The sequence below is a fragment of the Salvia hispanica genome, chromosome 5 (assembly GCF_029641045.1).
Source record: "Salvia hispanica isolate PSC_SH4W2 chromosome 5, Shi_PSC_v1, whole genome shotgun sequence".
In the NCBI taxonomy this organism is placed as follows: Eukaryota; Viridiplantae; Streptophyta; class Magnoliopsida; order Lamiales; family Lamiaceae; genus Salvia; species Salvia hispanica.
Window position 1 is genome coordinate 32,187,349 of NC_142696.1, and position 25,921 is coordinate 32,213,269.

The 25,921-nt window shown below is 34.5% G+C and overlaps 5 protein-coding genes across 5 annotated transcripts; 4 read left to right on the forward strand and 1 right to left on the reverse strand.

The window, feature by feature from the left end:
- The first annotated feature begins 7,134 nt into the window (after window positions 1–7,134).
- Window positions 7,135–8,197, forward strand: LOC125190560 (uncharacterized). The gene is made up of 2 exons (XM_048087887.2): window positions 7,135–7,254; window positions 7,372–8,197. The coding sequence occupies exons 1-2, from the start codon at window positions 7,205–7,207 to the stop codon at window positions 7,979–7,981; spliced, it is 660 nt and encodes a 219-aa protein (XP_047943844.1). The 5' UTR covers window positions 7,135–7,204; the 3' UTR covers window positions 7,982–8,197.
- A 2,536-nt stretch (window positions 8,198–10,733) lies between these two features.
- Window positions 10,734–15,089, forward strand: LOC125188370 (F-box protein At2g32560-like). Its single transcript, XM_048085168.2, has 5 exons — window positions 10,734–12,438; window positions 12,531–12,610; window positions 12,881–13,059; window positions 13,672–13,746; window positions 14,583–15,089. Exons 1-5 carry the CDS (start codon window positions 11,767–11,769, stop codon window positions 14,768–14,770), a joined length of 1,194 nt encoding a protein of 397 aa, XP_047941125.2. The 5' UTR covers window positions 10,734–11,766; the 3' UTR covers window positions 14,771–15,089.
- On the reverse strand, window positions 14,613–16,421 carry LOC148926655 (uncharacterized). The gene has a single exon (XM_089058830.1). It carries the CDS (start codon window positions 16,272–16,274, stop codon window positions 15,192–15,194), a length of 1,083 nt encoding a protein of 360 aa, XP_088914956.1. The 5' UTR covers window positions 16,275–16,421; the 3' UTR covers window positions 14,613–15,191.
- Window positions 16,422–22,296: 5,875 nt separating this feature from the next.
- LOC148926656 (protein FAR1-RELATED SEQUENCE 5-like) lies at window positions 22,297–23,780 on the forward strand. The gene is made up of 2 exons (XM_089059204.1): window positions 22,297–23,062; window positions 23,675–23,780. The coding sequence occupies exons 1-2, from the start codon at window positions 22,302–22,304 to the stop codon at window positions 23,778–23,780; spliced, it is 867 nt and encodes a 288-aa protein (XP_088915330.1). The 5' UTR covers window positions 22,297–22,301.
- An 8-nt stretch (window positions 23,781–23,788) lies between these two features.
- Window positions 23,789–25,253, forward strand: LOC148926657 (protein FAR1-RELATED SEQUENCE 4-like). The gene is made up of 2 exons (XM_089058512.1): window positions 23,789–24,690; window positions 24,778–25,253. Exons 1-2 carry the CDS (start codon window positions 23,805–23,807, stop codon window positions 25,164–25,166), a joined length of 1,275 nt encoding a protein of 424 aa, XP_088914638.1. The 5' UTR covers window positions 23,789–23,804; the 3' UTR covers window positions 25,167–25,253.
- The last annotated feature ends 668 nt before the right edge of the window (window positions 25,254–25,921 follow it).

A 25,921-nucleotide genomic window follows, 5' to 3' on the forward strand; every position in this document is an offset into this window, starting at 1 on the left:
TGTTTAGCCGGATGACCCGTCCTTAAAAAATTACACAAATTCTTAAAGTTTGTGATATAATTGACTTTTTTAAGTTTTCAGGGAAAATTCATAAAATTGCCAAAGTTTGGTGATTTAACTGATATTACCCTTAAATTAATGTGCACGCACTGCTTTATTTAATCCAACAATTAGTAATTGGTTACTTAGCCCAATAAGTCAATTCCTTCTAAACGTAAACATGACTTTTATAATTAAGGCGCAAGATTTCAATATCAAAATTTATATAGTAGTATTATTTATTTGAGGTATCATTATCAACTTTTTTTAGCTAAGCAATTTAATGATATCATGCATACAGTGATACAGCTACTAGCTACCATTCTCATATATAATTAAATTGATGAATATACTGTTTGTTTTCGTTGAGTAAGTGCATGCACAATTCTGATGAGTAAATTCCACATGAAAAGAAAATTATTTGAGAGGAAAAGATTACCATGACATGAGAGAGTAAGATAAGAAAACATCACCCCCTACGAAATATCCCAAAAACCAACAAAACGAACGCTACTAATTCAAGGGGCCGGATCTGAATACAATAATACATTTCTGTAAAAATAAAATATACATTTCTGTAAAATACAATACATCATGAGTAATATTTATTTGAAAAAAAAAATTGATATTTTTAAAAATTACTTTATATCTTTTGAACTTATCATTTATAGTAATAGTCTATCTTAATTTAATAAAGAGGGAACAGCAAAATTGGTATTTAATAAATGCATGCTGCATATTTGTGGTACCTGGTGAAAATAATAGCACCAACTTAAGGTTTTTGGACAAAAACTTACTCCCTCCGTCCCACAAAGATTGTTCCATTTTTTCATTTTCATTTGTCCCACAAAATTTGTCTCATTTCACTTTTTACTATTTTTGGTAGTGGACCTCATATTCCACTAACTCATTTTTACTCACGTTTTATTATTATAAAACTAATATATAAAAGTAGGACCCACATTCCACTAACTTTTTCAATTCACTTTTTTCATTACATTTCTTAAAACTCGTGTCCGGTCAAAGTGAGACAATTTTTGTGGGGCGGAGGGAGTAATATTTTGTTTGAGATATTTTTTCACTTTTTAACACCATACATATCATTCTTATACCTAGTGAATGCATGTTGCTTATTCAAAACGATATAGAGAAGAATAACATGCATGTACGAGGGTGACGTTAGAGGTGAGTTGGTACAATATACCGCATTAATAATGCCATAATGCATATCGTTTTCGGTACGAGAGCATACCTATAAATATCTAAAGTGAGTTGTGTATATATTAGATGAAGACCTCTTCAGAAATTTTGTAAGTACTTTATTTGAAACTTACATGACTATTCGAACGACTCAATTTATAAATCAATATACTATATAGAGACCCACATATGCGGTTTTCACTACCCAATAACTTTGCTTAACTTGTCCGCCGGGTTGATAAAAATTTTGGGTTAATATAATGCCGTAAACAACAAAATTGCTTGTCAAATATGGAGTAGTAGATTAGCAAAAACTGAAGTTGTAGATCCCCTTTTTATAAAAAACAAAGATGAAAAGGTTAATATCCAAATGTTGCGTGGGTGAATCATAAATGAAATCAACAAATCAAAATTGTTCATTGGAGTGACAATAAACCAAACCTTCGTCTCTCTCTCTCTATATATAGTACTAGTAAAATTTACGTCAACAAATCTCCACTCCAACTTCAGATCGAAGGGTAATGATAATTCGTTCAGCTACACTTGTATATTTTGTAATTAGTAAATTTACACATTCTAATATTATAAATCGATATAAATTAATCAATACTTACATTAGTTGTGTGGTTCAGTTTGTTAGGTAAATAATTTCTCTATCTTTAAAGGTTTCTGAGAGGAGTGTTATATTGCTAACTCATAACTTAATTGCTAACTATAACTAAATAATAGCCATTAGATATTCAAATTAAGGGCTTAGATCATTAATCCCTAAATGTCAATACGATCAACGAAAAACGTCAAAAAGGTCATAGGATTAATTCCAAAAAATATCAATAGGGGTATTAATGTCAATTAACTACATGTTTAATTATAACTAACTTTTAAAAGAAATTCCAAAACTTTAAATTCATATAACATATATCAAATTAAAGATAATTTCATAAGGATTTCAACGATATCCTACATGCATATGTTCCGACGTCAAAATTTGAAAAAAAAATCGAATTTTTTTAATTTTTTCGTACAAGCAGAAATGTCAACATACTATATAAAATATGTCAATATATATAAGCAATGGGTTTACATTGGGTTTACATTCTTAAAGCATTGTGTTGACATTCTCAAAGCATTGTGTTGATATTTTCGAAACACTATATTGACATTTTCATACAAAACTCTAATTTGGAGTTTTTTTTCATCTTTTTTTATTTTATTAATAAAAATGAAAATTACATGTGGCAAATTGTAGACCACACGTTTTACAAAATTCTATGCCCTTAAATTAGTTGTAGTTAGCAATTAAATGATAAGTTATCAATTGATCGCTTTCCTCTGACGTAATATATATAATTACCTATAAGTGTATGGGGTTTAGTAATAAGCAGCAATTAAGTGGAAATTACCGAATCCACGGAGACTAAATTATCGGCTCAAGTACCATGTTAGCATTTCAAATACTATTTAGAACTATAAAAGGGTGTTTTTGAGTTTTTATTTATGAACTAATAATTGGAAAGAAACAAAACAAGTAAGATTAAAGCAAGCAACTAAACAAGTGAGATGAAACAAGTTGAGAAAAGTAGAGTTTTGGATCCGGTTACAATGGAACGACATGAACTCATTCAATGAAAGTGTTTACCTACATGCACCTCGATTAATGACTAGGAAGATCGCTAAACTCGATTAAGTCCTCTCTCAAGTGCACTTAATTTGTTGATTAACTTTGAAGTATTATATTAGAGTCTCCTCGAAGTTAACTCCTAAACTCCTATGACTCAAGCCCTTAGCCCTTCCACATGCAAACGCTTTTCTAGAATGCGAATTGACATGGAGTGGTTGGTTAATTAACATACCCAATAAAATGTTTCTCGATTACAACAATTAGCCAAGAAAATCAAATGTTGGCTAGGAGTTTTGTTATAGTTCTCGTTTCGTGGGCCACTGATAAAAATAACTTGTTGGGGGTGATCGGCGTTCGTAGATCGTTAATAAAGGGTTGCAAGTTGCGGAAACGTTGTCTGTCGATCAAACAAAAGAGTTTTCTAATTAGTCATGAAAGTAAAAACGCAGAAAGATAAAAGGTACTCAAAGTTGGTGAATTAAGATGTAGCCGGCTCACATGTGTAAAATGAGTTGAAAATGAGAGGCCTGACTAAAATTTAACCAATCACTTTTTTCTCAGTCAAAAAATAGTGATGGCTCGCATTAGTCATATTAGTAATTTCTCCAATTATAGTGTCGATTGGGTTAATTTAATTATACACGCCAATAAATTATTCGCCAAAACATAAAACTTCCTTATTGAATGAGACATTACCAGGAATATGATAATCATTTTATTATTCTCATCTATACATATATAAAAGGCGAGTTTTGGCCTTTTCTTGAAATATTTATATGTTTTGTCCTTATTCTGAAATATTTATAAGTTATGGACCAATTTGAATATTTTAAGTAACTCATGAATATTTATTTAGATATTTTAATGAGCATTTGACTAATTCTTAAAGCACTACAATGACTCATTGGTGGTTACAAATATTTAAATAGAATAATGAGCATTTAACAAATTTTGTAACCTATATTGTCTTGATTTTAAAATTATGATGTTTTAATTCCATGATCTCTCATTTACTAATTTTGTACCTATAAAAGGCATAGAATTGTGGATGAAATACAATATACACACTAACAAAACATTCTTCATTCTCTCTCAAGCTCTCAACATTTTATTACACATTTTAGGAACATTGTTTTGCTCGATTTTGGAGCCCTGTCAAGTTTATAGGTGCCTAGCAGGTTTGAGATGTTATATACGTTAGGAGGAAGTCGTTTTCATCTCTGGAGAAAATATGTCAATCCGAGAGCACTAACCGTGATGTAATTTGTCTTGCGGAAAGATGGTTTTTCTTGACTAATTTTCATTGTAATTTCCATTTCATTTATTGTTGTTTTTTTCCTTTGATTACAAAAGTTAGAGTACCGCGTGTATATGGTTTCAGAATTTTATCCTAATATTTCTTACAGTTCTTAGAGAGAGAAGAATTGTAACATCCTTAACTCAAACATACATAGTATTTATCTTCATCTTTACACAATTTATTATTTTTAGTAGAGAAATATGAAGGATTGTTTTAAACATATTTTTCAAAAATGTCAACACTTAATGTAGTCTCTTTATCATTGTCCAAATAATTGTGTTTGTCTCAATTCAAATTTAAATATGTTTAAGTTAATGTCTTTAGGTGTAAAATGAATTGAGGAGTATATATTTATTGAATTTTTATTACATAGTAGTATATTTTTCTATTTTAAATCGTATATAATTATATTGTTTCTTATTTTAATTAATCGATTAACAATTTAAAATTGTATGACAAAAAAATATTCCGTCGTGCATCGCACATGGGTTAAGACTAGTTATTTTTAAATCTCAAGATTTAACTTCTAGTCCTGCAATTTGAACACTAAAGTACCATGGACAAATAGGATTATCTTTATTTATAACAAGTGGAAATATATAAAGTAAGCATGATAAGATAAATTAATTCAAGAAACAAAATTGAAAAGTGGCTCCATAACTGAAAGTCCGTATTCATCAAATTTCAACAAATACGACCAACATCATCATTACAATCAACGGTTTTTTTTAACCAAATGGATTAATTCTATATTTAGGATCAAAGAATCTAAAATCCATATTACTGGTTCCCAAAAATGAATATTATCGATTAACTGATGAATAATAAGATTTCAAAACTATTGGCTATGAATAACCAAAACTTAACAGTATTAACATATAAACTAGAAATAATTAAAATCAAATAACAAATAATTAATGAATCATTATAGTCAATATCAGAATTTATCTTCGCCAACAAGGCCTAGCTTAATTGTCAAAGTCTAAACACCAATAGAGTGCTTACTTAAGTCTTAATTTACATTAAATATTACATATGTACATTATATTTCCAATATTGTGGTGTAGTTATCCAAAACACCTAGGGAAAATGTAGCAAGGAATTCTAGATGCCATATTTTGTTCATCTTCTAGAAATAATTAAGTAACATCATTTTCGTACACTATTAAAAATTAAATATCTACGTACGGACATATTTTTAGTTAATTAAAAATATTAATTTTGCTTCTTATTACATCATATACACATAAAAAAATATTTTCAATCTTGATGTCCCAACTGAAACTAAAGGATGCTAACAAAAGCGTTACAGAAAAACGTGCTCAATTTAAGGGTATTTTTCTTTGCATCCAAGCTCAATTTTGATTATTTTTAAAAAAAATTCAACACAAGTAATTATAGTATCTTTATTTTGTATTCTTATTAAATAAGTTTATTGTAGTGATAAGTCACTACGTGCTCATTAATTTCTTCTCCTCACAAATTAATCACAATTTACAAAGCTCAATGGAGGGATGATGTTAGGACAATCATAACTCAGAAAATTGCTGCAATTTAGTTTGTGTTGTGAATTTACGCGCTTCAATGGATTCAATATAGCATTCTAAACATGAGATAAAAATAGTCCAACAAGGCACAAGAATTCGAGATAATTTCTATCTTGATTTGGCAACTTTAATATATAATATATTATCATGCACCTGTAATTTCAGACTTGGCTGCTCTACAATTAGGCGTAAATATGGAATTTCTTACAGAATTTGGATTGTTACTAAGTTGAATATACCTATCTCGTGAATATATTGTACAATTTGAAAATGATATTTTGTCGATTTACATACATGAAAGCTCATCAAAATCATAATTTTATTGTGTACACGCTTAAATCTGAATGATGAAACATAATTTAATTACTAAACTCTCATAATTTAATTACTAAGAGTTTTACTCAATAATTTGGGGTTTCATGCTATTTGGTATATGAGAAGTGTTATGCTACATTAAGTGATCATTATATGTGACTCTTGTCTACATTAAGTTTAGTGTTATTTATTTTATTTTATACATTTAATTTGTATAAAATTCATTAGTTGATCTTTTTATTCATATAAATTACATAAAAATTTTGTTATTTTATTTATAATGAATGTGAAGTAATAGAAAAACGAATCCATCAAGCTCTAATTTTTATGTATTGTAAATTTTATGACATGATCAATAATAACTTTTTAGGTATTGGCATTAAAATAAATATATAAAAATAAACAAATAAATATAATAAGGACTGAACATGAATTATGATCATAAACCATGTTCATAAAAGATATGCAACATAACATTACTCTGTCATAGTTATGTATCAATCCTCAATCATCAGATTTAAAAAATTGAAGGACGAGATTGAGTTTTAAAATTTTTGAATTTCGAAAAACAGAAGTCATTTTGAAAGGCGTTTCATAAATTTAAGAAAGTTTTTTATTTTAAAACATGAAGATCAATCTTAGATAACATGGAGGTAACTTATAGACCGTTTTTAGTTTATACACACTTACAATTTAATTAAAACGAGCCTTAAATGACATATATGTTTTGAAAATAACCAAAACGCGCTTGAAATGATCTTTGTGCTTTTATGATTCATTCAATCTCATCTTTCCATTTCTTGATCTTTTAGTTTAGATTTGATACCCAACTATGCATGCATTACGTACGATTTGGTCCATCTAATCGTTTGCTCAATAGCAACAAGTCCGATAGCGCATTAATCCCATGAGGGGACCATAATTTTGTGGGTATAAATGTAGAAGTTGAAAATGTAGTTAGACAAATGCCTTCATTTTACATTTTATTTTATTGAACTAGTGCCTATAAAATAATTGAGAGAATTGAATGCTGTGGTTAAAATGTCCAAATATTGACCGAGTCAGTCCTACATGAATTATTCCACGAGAAATAGTATCATAATTGAAATGAGGAAACCTCTTTATATATAGTCACACCATAGTTAGAGCATAGCATATTCCATCAAATTATAGTAAAACAAAATGATGAACAACAGGCGACCTTCTAACATCGCCCCTCTCTCTTCTCCAGGGTAATAATAATATTCCTTTCCTCACTCATTTTTAGAAATTTTGATGGCGTCTCTGCTAGTATTTCTAATTTAGTAAAATAAGTTACATACTAAAAATAATTATTATGGTACATTCAGATTTGAAATGCAAGATAACAAAATAGGAGCGACGACGACGACAGCAGCAACAACAACAACAGGAGGGAAGAACACGAGCATCCACGTGACGGCCCTGGACGGGATCGTGAGCGTGAACTCGCTCTTCACGATGGCGCTGTTCATCGGGTTCTCCATGACGGTGCCGGAGAACGCGACGACGGTGGGCAGCGCGTCGTGCATCACGAGCGGGGAGACGGTGAGGAGGCTGATCGTGTTCGAAGTGGCGTCGTTCAGCTTCTTCCTGTTCTCGTCGCTCGTGGCGCAGAGCCTGAAGCTGCAGATCAACCTGCGGAACAGCATGGACCCCACCGATCCGCACAGGGCCGAAATCAACGTGGACCACCTCAAGTACTGCCTCTCGGCGTCCGCAGTGGGATCGGTGCTCGGGTGCACGTTCCTGACGCTGTCCATCGTGGATTTCATAAGGGTGAAGCTGGGGTCGCTGTCGTGCGGCGGAAGGCCGGTGCAGGCGGTGGTGCTGCTCCTCATATTTGTGGGCTCGGGGCTGCTCATTTATCTCGTCACTGCTGCACGTGCTCTCTTTTTCGTGCAGACTCAACCACCAGCTCCTCAGCAGACTCAGGACTAGCAAGTAGTCAAGCATACTGTTACTTTTAATATATAGTACTGATTTATATCTAATTATTCTATTTTATTAGGATTGTAATTTTTAAAATGGAGGATGAAAATATCTCCAAATATAGATAGAGGATTGATTTTAAGTTTTAATTTCATGTTTCTCTTTGTGCCTTGTAATTATATTAGTAATTGTTTTGGAAATAATGAGCAGTAGCCATTAATGAAACTGTTCGTTGCAAGACTAATTTCAATTTAGTACTTCCTCGTTCCAACTAATATTTGAATTAGTGTAAAATAAAATATAAACATATTTTGAGAAATTTTAAAGTTGTTTTAGAAATTTAAATTTTATTTAGTGAATTTGAAGTTTCTAATTTATTTATCTATTATTATATTAATATATACTCCCTCCGTATCTCATTAGGAGTCACACTTTAACCGGGTACGGGTTTTAAGAAATGTAAAAAAAAGTTGATTGAAAAAATTAGTGGAATGTGAGACCCATTTTTTTATATTGGTTTTATAATAAAATGTGAGTGAATTGAGTTAGTGGAATGTGATGCCTACTTACTATTATGGTAAAAATGAAGCGTGACTCTTAACTGAGAACAGACCGAAATGGAAAAATGTGACTCTTAATCGGGGACGGAGAGAGTAATTTGTATATTTTATATGAAATTGAAAGTATTTTTTTGGTTATTTATATTATAAAAATAATCGGTGAAGTATCAAATTATGAGTCAAATGAAAAGAATAATAGAAATTTTATCGGATTTTCGGATCAGCCCATCAGGTTTTCGGGTCTGACCCTAACGGGTTACGGGTTAATCGGGTGCGGTCTAATTGGTTTTATCGGGGCTGGAAATTTTCAACCATAACCCTATAAATATGACGGGCTATTTGGGTCAGTCCACAGGTTGCGAGCTGCATTGACATTCATATATTGGATGTTTTTTTTTTAAATGACTCAACTTAATTTGAACATAAAAAAAAAAAAGAATACATCTCAAACTTAGTTGGGACAATGAATTACTCCCTCCGTTTCATAGCAGTGGAGACATTTCTTTTCGGCACGGAGATTAAGAAAAGTTGTGTTAGGTGAGTTAAGTAAATAAAGAATAAAGTAGGAAATGAAAAAGGTAGAGAGATATAGAGAGAATAAAGTAAGAGAGAGTAAAGTAGGTGAGAAGAAATGTGTTGACTTTTACCAAAAAAGGAAATGACTCTACTACTATGGAACATACCAAAATGGCAAAATGACTTTATTACTATACGGAGGGAGTACTTGTTTTGTTTTGGCGTGAGAGTAATTTCATGTGTTTAACTTGTACTACCACAGTAATTAAATAACTATAAACTCCTCATTTCATGCGTTTAGAGAATTTAGGTGATGGATATGATAATACGATTGTGGTGATTTAATATGCACTTGGTTTGAGTACATAAGAAGTGTGAACAAAAGATAAATATCACTTGCCCTCATTCTTCAAGAATCAAACATTTAAGTTTGAATTCATTCATTTGGATTATGGATTCTTCCGCTTCATTTTGAAAAAAATATTTAATGCGTTTTCACTCTTTTTTCTGTATAATTTATCATTTAATAAGTCGCATAGGCTTGATGACGTAGAAATTTATGATTTATGTTGGAAATTTGCCCATTAGATTTCCAAATAAGAAAAAGTAATACTACTACAATTGCGTTGCGGCCTGGGCTGGACCGGCCCACGTACTCGGGCCCAGGCCTATTGCTGATGGCATAAACATTTTAATCCTAACGGCGGCTGCAATAGCAATCATGGATTTTTAACCACTCCCACAAATGCTCTAAAAGCCTACAAAAATCATAAAGTAGTTTTGAATTATGATCATGATTCATGACACCCACCACACGTACAACACAATCATACTACAACATTGTAGGCAGCCAAATTAGAGGAAAAAAAACAAAGATGTGTGTATATTATAATCTTACAAATGTTTAATTCCGCGAGATTTCACATTATTTGTCTAAGTTCAGATTTTAATGCAGTGGGGGCAATTCAATATGTCACCCTTCTTTTGCCACGTTTCAAGCCTTAGCCCACCAATTATTTGTTACTTTTTATAGTTTTGTGCACATTAAAGTGAATCCAAATGTTATCCATCTTTCATCTTCACTTTGCAACATTTCTTTCGTGCAACTAATTATTATTAATAATTAGGAACCCAATAATAGCCCCCCTTTATGGAAAGCCAAAAATTGTGAAAATAGGTAGCTTACTCCACATAGGATGATGACATCCTATACTGGATCCCATAATGAATTACTATTAAACTTCATTAAAATCAATATGCGAAACATCACACGTATCATGTTAAGTTATATTATGCAATTTCATTGTCAAATTAGATGTGTCAATGTTAAACTACATGTTTCTATACATTTTTCAAAAATTGATACTATATCAGGTACCAACAGAGAGTGAGTGTGTAACTTCTTACGTCTCATTTAAAAATTAAAATGATAATGCAATTTTTCATTCAACATGATCCAAAGAAAATAAAAACTCATGAATTGTTATTAGACAACTTAGATAGTCTATTATCACAATAATTCAATGAGCAATTTTGTGTCAATGTTTAAAAAAGATCTTGATCGTATTTGTATTTAATTACGTGGACATGAATGAGAGCCACACAATCACCTATGCTTGTGAATATTACAACTAATTCATTTTCCTACCCAAACAAAATTAATTTGATGAGACCATTAATCAACTCATCCAAGAATTTCGCATGAAGTCTTATTATTATCTCTAGTTTCTCTTCTCCTTAATTAAGCAACGGCGGCCCGAAGTTTACTCAACATTACGCAACAGGCCCGAAAATTTGCTCCAAGCCTTACGTCAAGATCAGATTCCCATTTTAACCGCTAAAACTATAAAGATTACTTTTTTTTATTTCAGTTTCTCCTTTTCTGTTTCCATTCTGCAATTTGCACCTCTCCGTTTTCTGCATTCACAGCTTCAACACACAGAGAGAGAGAGAGAGAAAGAGATAGAAAAGAGAGAGAAAGAGGGGTTTCTGTGGGTGGGAGAGGAAGCCTGAGAATCAAAAGCTCCTCTTTCTTCTTTCAAATACCCAGAAAGCCTCTCTGATCTCTCTTTTCTTCATAATTTCTGTGCAATTGCTGAATCCATTTCGGTTATACTTAATCCGTTTTTTCTTTTCTTTGCAAATTCACAGCCATCTTTATTTATTTATTGCTGGAATTTGTGATCCTTGGATTCTGGTTTCTCAGCATTCTTCTTTTTTAAGTTTCATATCTGAAGCTTGTGATAGATCTGCTAACCTGATAACGATAGATCCTATTTGCTTTTTACACTTTACAATTGTCACAACAACCTAGTTAGTTTTAACCTTTTTCGTATTCTCCTGTTTCCCAAAGATTATTACTGCCAAGATTTGATTTTTAGTGGTGTCTTGAAATCGAATTCTTGATACAGTGACATATACCCATCTTCAAAAGAAATTGGACGAGGCCCACAATTGAGTTTTGGTGGGCTTCGTCTGAGACAGTATGAACTCATTCTTGATGTAGATTCGGAGATCCCTTTTCCTCCTTTTTTAACAAGGAGTGGGTGAAGAAGAGGTTTATATTATAATTATATATATATATATATATATACATTTTCTTTACTAGGCTCATTTGCTTTCCCGTATTGGTGGTCTAAGTTTGCTTGACCACCTCCCCTTTAAATATTATCCATATTTATATATCTGTGTGTGATTGGATTCTAGATCCTCTTTGCCATGTTGTTCTTCCTGTTCACCTGCTGCTTCTCTTTCATCTTCTTCTATAAGTCACTTGCCATCAAGCCACTCCCACCATGGGCTCATGGGATGCCGCAGCTGTCTCTCTGTTTTTGGAAAGATTTTTCATTTTTGTGGTTGATCAAGTCGATTAAGAGCACCATTTTTGGTGTGATTTCCTCACTTTTAGCTTCAAGAGTGTCACCTAGGAAGAAGAACTCTAGTTCCAAGGTGGAGACCGTTGAGGTGGCATGGGAGTTGTCTGTCTTGGACTTGCCTGACCTTGTGTTAGAGACCATTCTTGAGAAGCTCCCACCGGAGGGGCTTTGCAGGATGGCAACTGTGTGTGTTTCTTTGAGAGAGAGGTGCATAAGTGATCACTTGTGGGAGAAGCACATGAAAAACAAATGGTCTAAAATTGTTGGCCCTTCTGCGTATAGGGAGTGGCAATGGTATATTGCTACGGGACAAGGTCTGGCCTGTTCGAACCAAGGCAAACAGAATAGCCTTGCTGGCTATCTAACTCATCTATGGCCAATCGTGTTGATCCGGTCCAGTTTTAGCAGTGGTACCAAGAAGATGAACTTCCCTCCAGTTGATTCCCTCATGTCTTGGTATACCGCGCTCGAGTCTGGCAAGTTTTGGTTCCCTGCGCAAGTCTACAACCGCGAGGTATGGATGTTAGTCGATTTCTTGTTTACGCCTTTGGTGGAGAGATGATGAGGATTGCCAGTAATGAAGTGTATGTTTGGGATGATTTGCAGAATGGCCATGTTGGATTTATGCTATCATGCTATGATGCTGAGCTTTCCTATGATCAGAAAACCAACTCGTTCCAGGCCAGGTAACCATAGATATGTTTGCAAACTAAGCACAAATTTCACATCTTTAATTAGCTTTTGGCATTTATCTGACTTAGGGATTCTGTTGTTAATCTTATATAGAATCTGAGCAAGTTACTTTGATCTCTCTGTTTATGAGAGTGTAATTTTTGTTCATGTCTGAAACATTCATGAGGAAGACAACGATTTCATTTGTTTGAAATTGTCGATATTAGCTTCTTGGGATTTTTTTTCTTTATATTGTTAAAGTGTGTCTAGTTGTTGATGAGCAGATATCCGCCACATGGAAGGAGAGCAAGTCCAACAGAAAGCGGTATAACATGGGATAGGCTTAGAGCTCCCCCTGTCGACACTTCTCCACATGATCTTCATGAATCTGATTGTTTACATGAGTTAAAGCCTGGGAATCATGTTGAAATTCAATGGAGAAGAAACAAAGAATTTCCATATGGTATTTTTCATACTATACCTCAATAATATTGTTCTTTAATTTGATTTTAGTTGTATCACACATCCACTCCATTTATGTACATCAATGAGCTATGTGTTTGCCTGTAGAAAGATAAATCCAACTTTTTTCCCTTTCTTCTTGCTTGCTATTAACGGCCTTCTCCATTTTCTTAGAGTGAGGAAATAAGCGGGGCATTTGATTGATATGGAATGGTCAATATCTTTCAAGCAAACTTCATAAAAGAAAGACTGACATGTTCACAAGATCAAGATCTTAAAAAGCAAGTGCATTTTTCTTCTATAAAAGATTTATTCCTTAAATGGGTTGTAATTGACTTGTTCCTAACGATCTTGGCATCTAAACTTCTTTTGTCAACCCTTCAAATTTTAAACACTTTTATTAAGACTTCGAGATTGCGATTCGTGTAGCCACTATACCATTTTTTAAAAATAGAAGGTAATTGGATCTTGTTCAATAGAAAATTTTGTAAACGTTGGCAGGCTTATCCTTTAGTTTTCAGAGAAGTTCCATTGGATTGGATCTCTTCTTAATATATGACCAGATCCATTGTGTACTTAAATCTACTGTTACTGATGTCTTAACTATATACAGGTTGGTGGTATGGTGTTGTAGGCCACTTGGAAACATGTGATGGGAACCCCAATTACTGCCACTGTCATAAAAATGGTGAGTTGCTTCTATGTATTCCATGATGAAGTTGTCATTTTATGTGATGCCTTACATCATGATAGCAATTGAGGATCCAATCAAAATTAGACAAACTTGAGGGGGCGGTGGCTGGTTATCGTCAGTTTTGCTGACCTTAACCACTTTGGAATGAAGTGTTTTGTTGAATTTAGGAATGTGGTCATACCTTTATCATGATAATATATTATCCACTGTAAGTAGGCCCTATCTTGACTCCCATTTTTTCGACATGTGGGTCTACCTATTAGTCCATCCAAAAGATCTGCATATAGTTTGTCGTAGTCTCATCCAACAAGTCCATAAGTGCTGCCTTCTTAAGTGGCCCTTTTACTTTAACTCGGGGGCAGCCTTCCAAGATATGTATAAAACTCTATTACCACTGGTACATTCCAGGTTATCTATATCTGCATGTGTTTGCTTCTTTTAATTGCTTGATTTCTTCTTAATATATAGCGCTTGAAACCCTTAGTGATCTATATTGTAGTATGAAAAGTCTTGAAGCTTTACAAGTAAAAGTAGCCTCAGATATATATATGCTGCACTCTTCATTTTTAATATTTTTAATGGTACTACAATTGTGTCCATTTGTGATAGTGGTAGGAAGTGCATGAATGAATGCCTTAGTGGTGGGTGATGACATTTAGCAATGAGAGCTTGACTATATTTTCTGGCTTTTCTGGGGAAGTAGGGAGCACACAAGGCTCTCCAAAAAAAATCTTCTTTATATATGGTTCCTGTTGTCTTATATCCGTGGTAGTGATTTCATCCCGCTCGTTTTGACTTAATTTTTTTTTTAATAATGACTTGTGCTGCAGACACTGTGGTGTTGGAGTTCAACCAGTACAATCGCGGTTCACGTTGGAGAATAACAAACGTAGATAGGAAAAACCATAGGGAAGAGGGGAATGAGGCCGATGGATTTTATGGTGGGATCCGGAAACTCTGCAGCAATGAAGAGATATCGACGTGGAAGAGGATTTGGCCTACTGAAGTATTGGAATAGGAGACCTGATTTTCAGCACTCGGATGTGGTTTTTTGCTAAGTAGCACGGTCCAAAACTGGACCAATTTTTCCCCCCTTCTATTTCAAAGGAAATAGTTTGATCGCAACTGTGCATATCACCTCCATTTGATTACAGATAAATGTCTGATAAAAGGCCACGACGCTAAGCTTGTTTAGGCTCCTTGTAGGAAGCCTTTATTTCATTAGGGACTCAAATGTGCATCAAGATCATAAACACTGTAGCATTGGCAAATGTAATTTGAATGGTGTATATTATTCCATTGTCATTTATATATTAGAGATGCTAGTTTTTTTACAAGGGAAATCTCAGATTCTCAGGAAATCATAACTTTCTTCATGTAATGTCTAAAATTGATTGATCATCTGGTATAGTGAAGGAGAAAGCCTGATGATGGGCTTCTTAAGCTAAGCAAAACGTGGCGGAGGGCTTGTATGGTACAACAGCCATCTTTGTGTTAGCAGGTATCGTCTTCTTGGTATTACTATGGCCATTTCCTTTAAATCTGAAGCTCAATCTGCCAAAATAACTGAAGTTGCGCGCTTCTGTGCTCGTCTTTGTCTGCTTGGCTCCACTGTTTCCTCTCCCAAATGATGCATACTTCACTAGCAACCCTTTTAGTTTCTGGACTTTACTTGCCTCTACGTTTCCACGTCTCTTTCCCACGTGATTTGCTGCAGGTGAAGGAGGCTTATCCGACCCACTCAGAGGTCTAACTCGTTGTCTGAAGAGTAACCTGCTTGGGCTCTTCGGGCTGAGCCCATGCCTGGTCTGGTCTCGGACCCATCTTGCATATGCTGAGCCCTTGAAGTCCAGTGGTCCGCTGAAGCTCGATGCAAGTGCGGGCGCTGGCATTGGCTCCACGAGGCTGTTTCTGCACAAAAGATCTGGACTGTGACTCTGAGCATCATTATCATGAGTGACAGTGGTTGAGCTTCTGGACAAAGCCCTGAACGGTGAGTATGATCGTGAGCGCCTGTGGTGGCTGTTCCGGCCTCTCTTTTCCTCCCGCACCTTCTCTAGCGCCGCCATGAAAGGATCAAAATCATCGTTCCGTGAACTCTTCCGTGCAAACGGGATCCTGCACACGGTTGCTGGAGACCTAGGTGATGATAGAGCAGACTTGTGCAGCCTCGGAGGGGGCTTGAGGGGCATGACTACGCCATTGAGGGGCAGCTCGAGGGGCATGACTAGGCCGTTGAGGAAGAGCTCATCAGCAAACGCCATGGCAGGGAGCGAATCCCCACGTTCGTGGCCACGATCACCACTCACCGGCGACTCCCTCTCACCGCTGAACCTCTTGCTGGTTCCAAACTCGAACTCATCAACTCTCGAGCTCAGATTGTCGTCGCCACCGGCTTTGAACATGGCCCGTCGCGGGCTGGCCGGGGCGCTGTAGTAGAACTCCATGCTCTGGCCATTTGGGCTACTTGGAGCAGTCATATAGAGGCAAGGTGAGTTTGAGGCATCATTTTTAAATTCCATTTTTTTCTTTTTTTTTTTAATTTAAATAATGTTGGGAGTGGCAGAAAATAAGTGCTTTTTCCTCACAACATGAGAATTAGTGGAGTTTTTTAGCAAAGTGTGCTGTGATTGTGCTGTGTTCTGCTACTGAATTTAAGGAGTTTTTTGTTTGACTCCTTGCTTGTATAATGAGGAATCAAAAGTAGAGGAAAATTGGGAATTATATACTTGTTTGTGTCTGTTCAACCAGGGGCCAAAAAAGTATTCCAAAAGTAAACATCATTTTCACAAATGGGGTGTGACATTGAGAATTTTCAACCCATTGGCTAGATGCATTGTTTAATTTAATACTCCTATTTTCCTATGTTTATCTACTTAAATCAATTCATCCGTGTGTAGCATTCTCATCATGTGACATTATATTACCTTGTCATTTCTAAACCTAATTACCCTATGCTATGGATTATGATTAGTCAATCTTGAGCGTTGTGATTTATTTATTTAATTGTTGCTATACCGTTACCATTTATTTTTACATTATCAACATGTGTGTTAGCCAATCTAGATTTATCATATAAACTTCTTTCTAATAAAAAATTTTGAATTCGAACTTTCAATTTGAACGTCATATAACAAAATTTCGGCCTTAGGCTGCAAATAATTACTAGGTGAACTAATTACTTGACTTATTTCTCAAAGTATATGACCGTATCTTTGTCTTCCGAGATAGATTTGTACAAGTAATTATATTCCTTGATTCTTGGCCATGTTATTTTCCTGCAGCAAATAATGCCAATTTTAAGCAATATTTCGACTTAATATTTCTCGAATTTTAGTTTTTTTAATTTGAAGCTTTGGTTTCAATAAAATTACAAAATCCAAGATTAAACAAGGAGAATACCTAATTAAACTTAATACTTAGACCCAAATTCTGAAAAGTTAATCATGTATGGGAGTTATTCTTATTTGAAGCCCCGAATATGCATCAACTAGTTTGAGTACAAACAAAGTTCACATTAAAATTTCCTACAACTATCCATCGATCCGTTCCCAATCCACTACCAAAATTTAAGTAACACATTCTAGAAATAGTTAATAAAGTAGTACAAAAACTAGCATATCCAAACTCTGAGTTCAAAATGCAACAATTATCAGGGAAAGGGGCTTTTCTTGAGTTGGTGGATAGAGTTGTGGGTTGTTTGGTTCAGCCCAACAAACTACTACAGCCCAATTTTTGTGAGTTTGGTTATGGCTGAAAACAATTTGATCAAAACTAAACTACCCTTCTTCGGCTTCTAATCTATAAGCCGTTCCTCATCCCCAAATCGCTCAATATTATGGTGGTAAAAGGGTATTTAACTCCTCATTCTTCACTGCACAACTACCGCTGTTTTGTATGTTAAGTGCACCATTAATGGGTTTGATCGTCTCTGATGTATGTTGACTGTTTGTTTCCGCTACATTTCTGTAAACCAGGCCGCAAGCGAACTATGGTGTGGTGTCCCACCGTTCGAGTTCACGATCGATCACCACGACTACGTGGTAAAGTCTTGCCCGAAATGTTAAACTTTTATGTCCCGTTTTTCTATCTATAAAATATTGACCATGTCATTCGTTCACTTCTCAGCCGTTTCCCGTGGATACCTACGCTGCAGCGTGTTGGATATTTTAGTGTAATTGGATTAACTTGATTGATCAGTATTTGTTATAATGATACATCATTTAAGTATGGAGGTGCGGAGTGCACGCTTATTTGAATTCATTATGATGTTAGGGGCGAAGCCCCTAAACAGATGAACGGGGGTCCTGGGGCAGCGGCCCCGGGTAGCGGGGTCCAAGGGGCAGAGCCCCTGGCTGGGGTCGATTTGCAATTTCTTAAAATCATCCGAAAATGTAATTTCTTAAAATCAAAGGACCAATTTGCAATTTTCGAAAACATTGAAATCAGTTAAATTCGATTAAGAATTTAACAGATGCAACTTTTCGAAATTAACAGCTGCAACTCTTCGTCTTCATTAAGAACTTATCAGTTCTTTGGTTCGGATTAATCTCGAATATACACACATGCATTTTCTGCATTCTCTGAATTTTATCCGATCAATTAACTTTGGTAGAACCACCGAAATTGATTTGATCTGAAAGTGATTATCACGACTTTCAGATATCCGTTTTTGTATTCTATATATTGAATCTCCCTAACACAGCGTTGCCGGTGTTTTGCCACATCGGCCTCCCCGATCACGCCCAATGGTATGCTTACCTAAGTCGTGGTTGGCCTTTGTTTGCCCATTATTCATGTTTCTAAGAAGGGGACCTATTGAGATTTACATACGACGGGGACGACGTATTCATGGTCCGCAGATTCAACTACTCACAGGTCTTCCCGTTCTCAAAAACGAAAATTATTTTTTGTTATTACCAAATGGAACACAAAACCTAGAAAACCTAATCATATTTTTCTTTAGCTTTTGATCTGCCACTCCCGCCTGTCGGGGGTGTGCATGGAGACCTAGCTGATTATGATTGGGGCCTCGGGCCGTGGGAAAATGTTGACGATATGAATGTCAGCTTGCCCACTGAAGGCGTTCCTGATGTCGACAGAGAGGATGTCGTCGACTCCCACTTGCCATCGATGGCTGTTGCACAGAGACAACAAGCCTTCTGATAGCACCGGCCACGCTCCAGATCTCGAGCTCAAAACTGAGCGTAGCCCGCTCTACCATATCTGCCACGTCGAAGGTAATCGGCCCGAGCTTCTCGAATAAGATGATAGCCACAAACATCACGCACACTAGGGTAAAGGGTTGCATATGTCCCGTTTTTTTTTTATCATGGAGGATTGTCCTTTGTTGTCACCTTCTATATGGTAATGCTTGTGTATGGATTGTGTAGAGCATTCCTAAGTGACAAATATGTGAAGATCAATAAGCCGAAGTGTGTACGTTCAAGTTCGAGCTCAGAGGCGATGTTTGGAATGTTGGGAGGAAGCGGGTCGCGGGTGGTTGGCATGAATTTGTGAAAGCAAACGATATCAAAGTTGAAAATATGTTGTTTTTTCAGCAGAAACTCTATTTCGTTGTCAAAATCAGTTCCTGAAGATCGTATGTATGTATGTTATGTTGTTTGATGACCGCAGTACGTAGTATTTCCTTCTATGTCAGTTGTAAGCGTTTGATTTAAGGGGTCGCAAGTTGCCGTCGGTGTTTGCGTGTGATGTGTGTGTAGGAAGCAGTTCGTGGGTGTTTGTAGCATTTTAGGAGGTCATGTAAAGTGTGGGCGCGATAAGTTGTTTTCCCCTCGGTCACGTGCAAAGGCGAATATAAGAGCATCTCCAATGCAAATAGGCCAACCACTCTCTCTCCTGCCACGTTAGCAGCACTAAAAATCCACCGACCACATCAGATTTAGGCCAGCCATAGGCCAGCCGCAATAAAAATAATTCAAAAAATACTACATTTACGGAATTAAAATTACGATTAAATTACGGAATTAAATTTACGAGACATATACGAGAAAATTCGTTAATTTTATTTAAATCAAAAAAAGTACATTAACTAAAAATCAAAAAAATTACATAATAAAAAAAAAATCCGGGCTTCCACACACGAGCCACTGCGCCACTCTACTCCTCACTAATTTATTAAAAAAATACATTAAAAAATGTTAGTATGTCTTGAATCCGTTATAGTTAGGTCTTAATTTTGTATTGGGCTAGTTGTTGTTGTCCATCGCTAGATGTTGCTCTTGTATAGAAATTTAGAGATAGAGAAAATAAAAAAAAATAAAAAAAAATAAAAATAAAATAAAAATAAAATAAAAAATAGCGCTGGCCGATCGGCACGCCACAATGGCGGCCAGCGCCACGCGATCGGTTAGCCCACGCCACTTTTTTCGTCGATTTCGGACTGGCCTGCTGCAATGGTTCAGCTAGCCGACCGGCTAGCGACGCGAATCGGCTAGCCGGCATTGGAGATGCTCTAAGAAGGGGCACGAGGGTCATGGAACCCCCAACATTTAAAAAAAAATCAGGGTTACTAATTTCACATTAAAATTAAATTAAATATTTTTTAATATTATAAGTATTATGGTTAGCCTATATGAGTTAAATGGACTCTTCTCATCTCCAGATGTCACCCGCCGCAATTCTTTCTCTATCTTTCTCCAATACACTTTTGTATATTGCTTCCAAAAATTATTGTTTATACAATAGAATCAAATCAAGGCATTTCCACAATTTCAATTCCTAGAACAGTAGAACTATTCGGCATTTCCTAAATCAGAGTAAGAGAAAATTGCTTTTTTTATTTTTAAAATGGGATATTTGAGTTTTAAATATATATATATATATATATATATATATAGAGGATTGTGTTAAAATGACAATACCTCTTAAAGTAACACCATACCACCATTCCTAGCCAATCATTTGTACATGTGGACGAATAATAAGCTGCCATGTGGCAATCATAAAAATTGCTCAAGGTTAAATTTTCGCGGACTGCAATATCCAATACACTATACTGCAATTTTGCAATTTTTCCCGACTGCAATATCCAATACGCTAGACTGCAATCTATAGATTGCAGTATAGCGTTTATACTATTGCAGTCTAGCATATATGATATTGCATTCTAGCGTGGTGTCACAGTGTCATTTTAAGAGTGTTGTCATTTTAACGCACCCCTATATATATATATATATATATATATATATATATAGGGTGGATAGTGATAAAATGTAAACTCATATATTGTACAAACTCCAAACTTTTCAACATAGTCTCAACACAATGTCAGCATAGTGTAAAATTTCAATATTTTGATGTCAACACCTTGTTAATACAATGTCAACATAATGCCAACACGGTGTCACTGTTGATACTGTGTTGATATTTTTTGTTGCTGTTATTTTGTCATCTATTGATATTTTTTAACAGTCCAGATCAGAGTTTGGTGTTTGTACAATATTTAGAGTTTGTATTTGATCATATTCCTACATAGGTATATATATATATATATATATAGAGATGCGATCATATCATAACTCTCAAATCACATGATAACTCTATAACTAAATCTGGACCACACATATTTTATAATCTTGTGGTTGAGATTCAAACTTAGATTTACTTAATAAAAATAGGCGCAGAGGGTAAATATGTCATTTCGCTAATTTAATTTTTGAATTTCGCTCCAGATTCACTCCAGATTTCACGCTCTTCTCATCGGTTTCTTTTCAGCGATTTTCGATTCTCTCATCTTCTCTGTGATTTTGTTTCCATTTTGATCCAGATCACTCAATTTGATTCTCTCCTCTTCTCTGCGATTTTGTTTCCATACTTCTCGCTTATTTTGTTTCCATAGGCTCCATATTTGATTCATTTTCCATAGTCTTCAGATTTTGTTTCCATAATTGTGATCGGGAAGATGTTTTCAATTTTGCGTTCTTATATTCATTGATTACCTCTTCAATTGCTGTGAAAATTTGCTTCGATGGAATCTGTAGCAAATAACGAAGGTAACAATCATTATCTATTATTTAGCTTATTGATTGTGTTCATATTCATGTATTGAATTTGATTTTAGATTAATATTAGTTGTTGATTGGTTTATGTTTCTGATGTACTGAAATTCTTATTTGATTATATTATGTATTGTCGATTATGTGTTAAAATGATACTTTTGGCTTATAAATGTTAGGTTTACTGCATAACATGATAGTTTTGTCGGATAAAATGATATTATGATAAAATGATACTATGATAAAATGATACTATTACTGATTTGTAGGTATGTACATTCCTGTTTGTGATGATAAGTTTACTGCATAACATGATAGTTTTGTCGGATAAAATGATACTATGATAAAATGATACTATGATAAAATGATTCTATTACTGATTTGTAGGTATTTACATTCCTGTTTGTGATGATAGGTTTATTGCATAACATGATATTTTTACTGCATAAAATGATACTTTTAGTGCATAAAATGATATTATGATAAAATGATACTATGATAAAATGACACTTTTATTGATTTGTAGGTATGTACATTCCTGTTTGTGATGATGCTTTGAAGCCAATGATTGGTATGAAATTCAATACATTAGTAGAAGCAGTTGGTTTCTATGAACATTATGCTCGTTCAGTTGGTTTTGGCATTCGTAAAATGGGTAACAAATCAGTTCAAGGTATTACTAAGTGGCAGTATTTGGCTTGCAACAGACAAGGCTCTAAGAATTTTATACCTGGTCATGCATCCCAATCAACTGAAGTGTCTTTTAAGAAGCGTAGGTGTCGGTCATTTAGGTGTGAATGTCTTGCTAAGCTCAATTTGAGATATTATTCAGATGGCAAGAGCAGAGGATATGAGGTTTATCAGTTTGTTGAGTATCATAATCACTTAATGGTTGCGGATGAGCATAGGCATTTTATGATGGCCAATCGCAATCTGGATCCTATTCATCGGAGGTTTATGGAGGATTGTGGCAGGTGTAATATTGGTCCCACTCTCACATTCAAACTTTTGAAGGAGATAATGGGTGGACCTGAAAATGTTGGATGTGATATTATTGATATTAGAAATGGTTATCGTGATATTATGTCCAACATTGATGGTTCAGATGCTCAAATGATTTTTGATTATATGCGTTCTCAAAAGGAATCATCTGATGCCTTCTATTATGAAATTGAGATAGGATCTCATGGAAAGTTAACTAGACTCTTTTGGGCTGATGCTATTTCAAGACGAAATTATCATATGTTTGGAGATGTAATTTCATTTGATTCAACATACAACACTAACAGGTATATTACTTTTGTTGCTAATAGACATAAAATGATACTTTTTGCTGATAAAATGATACTCATATCTGATAAAATGATACTCATATCTGATAATATGATACTCATTGCTGATAAAATGATACTTGCAGTAGATAAAATGATAGTTCTTACTAATAAAATGATACTTTTGCATGATAAAATGATAGAAATTGTGCTTTTGCATAATAAAATGATAAAATGATACTTTTGCATCATAAAATAGTATCCCTTCTGTCAATAGCTGATAAAATGATACTCATTGCTGATAAAATGATACTTTTGGCTGATAAAATGATACTCATTGCAGATAAAATGATACTTTTGGCTGATAAAATGATACTCATTGCTGATAAAATGATACTTCTTACTAATAAAATGATACTTTTGGCTGATAAAATGATACTCATTGCTGATAAAATGATACTTTTGGCTGATAAAATGATACTCATTGCTGATAAAATGATACTTTTGGCTGATAAAATGATACTCATTGCTGATAAAATGATACTTCTGGCTGATAAAATGATACTCATAGCTGATAAAATGATACTCATAGCTGATAAATATAATTCATTTTTATGTTATATTCTGAAGGTATTGCATGATTTTTGCTCCATTCACTGGAAAAGATAACCATTCTAGACCAGTTACATTTGGAGCTGGCTTGTTATCAAGTGAAGGTAGAGAATCCTATTCTTAGTTGTTTGGCTGTTTTGTTCGATGCATGGGGGTAGCACCCAAATTGATTATCACTGATCAAGATTGGGGGATCAAACTTGCTGTTCAACAAGTACTTTTACAAACAAGGCACCGATGGTGTATGTGGCATATCATGGTTAAGGTGTCAGATAAGTTGCCTAAATCTTTACTTGGTAATGAAGATTTCAAAAAAGAGTTGAATGCATGTGTTTGGTCTGATTTGTTAGAGCCTGATGAGTTTGATATAATATGGAATGATATAATGGAACGGTATGGATTAGAAGACGTGCACTGGTTTGGATCAATGTTTGAAGATAGAGAATTCTGGGTTCCTGCTTATTTTCGAGATTTTCCCATGGGGTCGCTTCTTAGGACTACATCGATGTCTGAATCGGAGAATAGCTTTTTTAAAAACTACACAAAGCCACGTGCAAATCTTGTACAGTTCATCAATTTCTTTAATTATGCTGTGGGAGATCAAAGGAATGCCAATTCACGATTGAACTACTTGGATTACTCAACTATTCCTGATTTGTCAACCCAATTGCCTATTGAGAAGCATGCATCTACAATCTACACTGATTCTATTTTCAAACATGTACAACAGGAAATAAGTATTGTGTGTGAGATTGTTTCTATAACTACTGTTGAGGATAACATCAAGAAGCATCAGGTCAAGGACCAATATGGTAGAACATTGGATGTTATGTATGATTGTAAGCAAGACACATTCGACTGTAGTTGCAAGAAGTTTTCCAGAATTGGTTTGTTATGTTGTCATATATTTTGTTTGTTGAAGAATAAGTCTGCTAATCTCATTCCTGAGAAATATTTTGGTCGAAGGTGGTTGAAGAGCTCTTTACTAAAGGCAGCACATGGTCTACCATCTGAGGAACAACAACCATTTGAACGTGTGTTCCATTTTTAACCTTTATTTGTAAAAATTCTATTTTTCAGTAATAGTACTTATTGTAATAATGTTATCTTTTATCTTGCAGATTTGGATGAAAAGCAGGAAGTTAAGAAAAAGTTGTTCTCCAACTTTTATCGATTAGTCCAAAAGTCTGAAGGAAGTATGGATCATTTGTCTTTGTTAAGTGCTGGTCTTGATGATTTGGAACAGCATATGTTTGGAAATTGTGCAGCACCTTCAGTCATTGAAAAGAAGAAGATGGTTGAGGATTTTTATGGAATGGCAGTACCTGATGTAATTGATGTACATCCTCCAGACGTTGTTAGTACTAAAGGATCAGCTAGTGGCAAAGTAGCAAAGAGGCAGAGTGCAATAAGGAAAGCAAATAAGCCTCTACGACGGTGTGGTAAATGTCATGAGATGGGTCGTCATGATTCAAGAAATTGTGGTAGAGTCAATGAGAAGTCAGATTGAAGCCATTTGATATAGTTTAGGTATTTTAGGTGTATAAAATGACATTTTGGCTGATAAACTCATTCTTTTGTTTATAAACTGATAAAATGATACTTTAACCTGAAAAAATGACATAAAAAATGATATATAAGCTGATAAAATGATACTCGCAGTTGATAAAATGATACTTCTGACTGATAAAATGATACTTTAGCTGATAACATCATTCTTTTGTTTATAAACTGATAAAATGATACTTTAACCTGAAAAAATGACATAAAAAATGATATATAAGCTGATAAAATGATACTTTTGGCTTATAAAATTATAAAATGATACTCGCAGTTGATAAAATGATACTTTCAGCAGATAAAATGATAAAATGATACTTCTGACTGATAAAATGATACTTTGGCTGATAACATCATTCTTTTGTTTATAAACTGATAAAATGATACTTTAACCTGAAAAAATGATACTCGCAGCAAATAAAATGACAATAACCTTATAAAATGATGTATAAGCTGGAAAAAATGACATATAAGCTGATAAAATGATACTATCAACGGATAAAATGATGTTTTAATCTCACAAAATGATATATAAGCTGATAAAATGATACTTCTGACTTATAAAATTATAAAATGATACTCGCAGTTGATAAAATGATACTTTCAGCAGATAAAATGATAAAATGATACTTCTGACTGATAAAACGATATAATGACAAAATCATAGTTGTAGCAGATAAAATGATAATTTGGGTGATTATATTC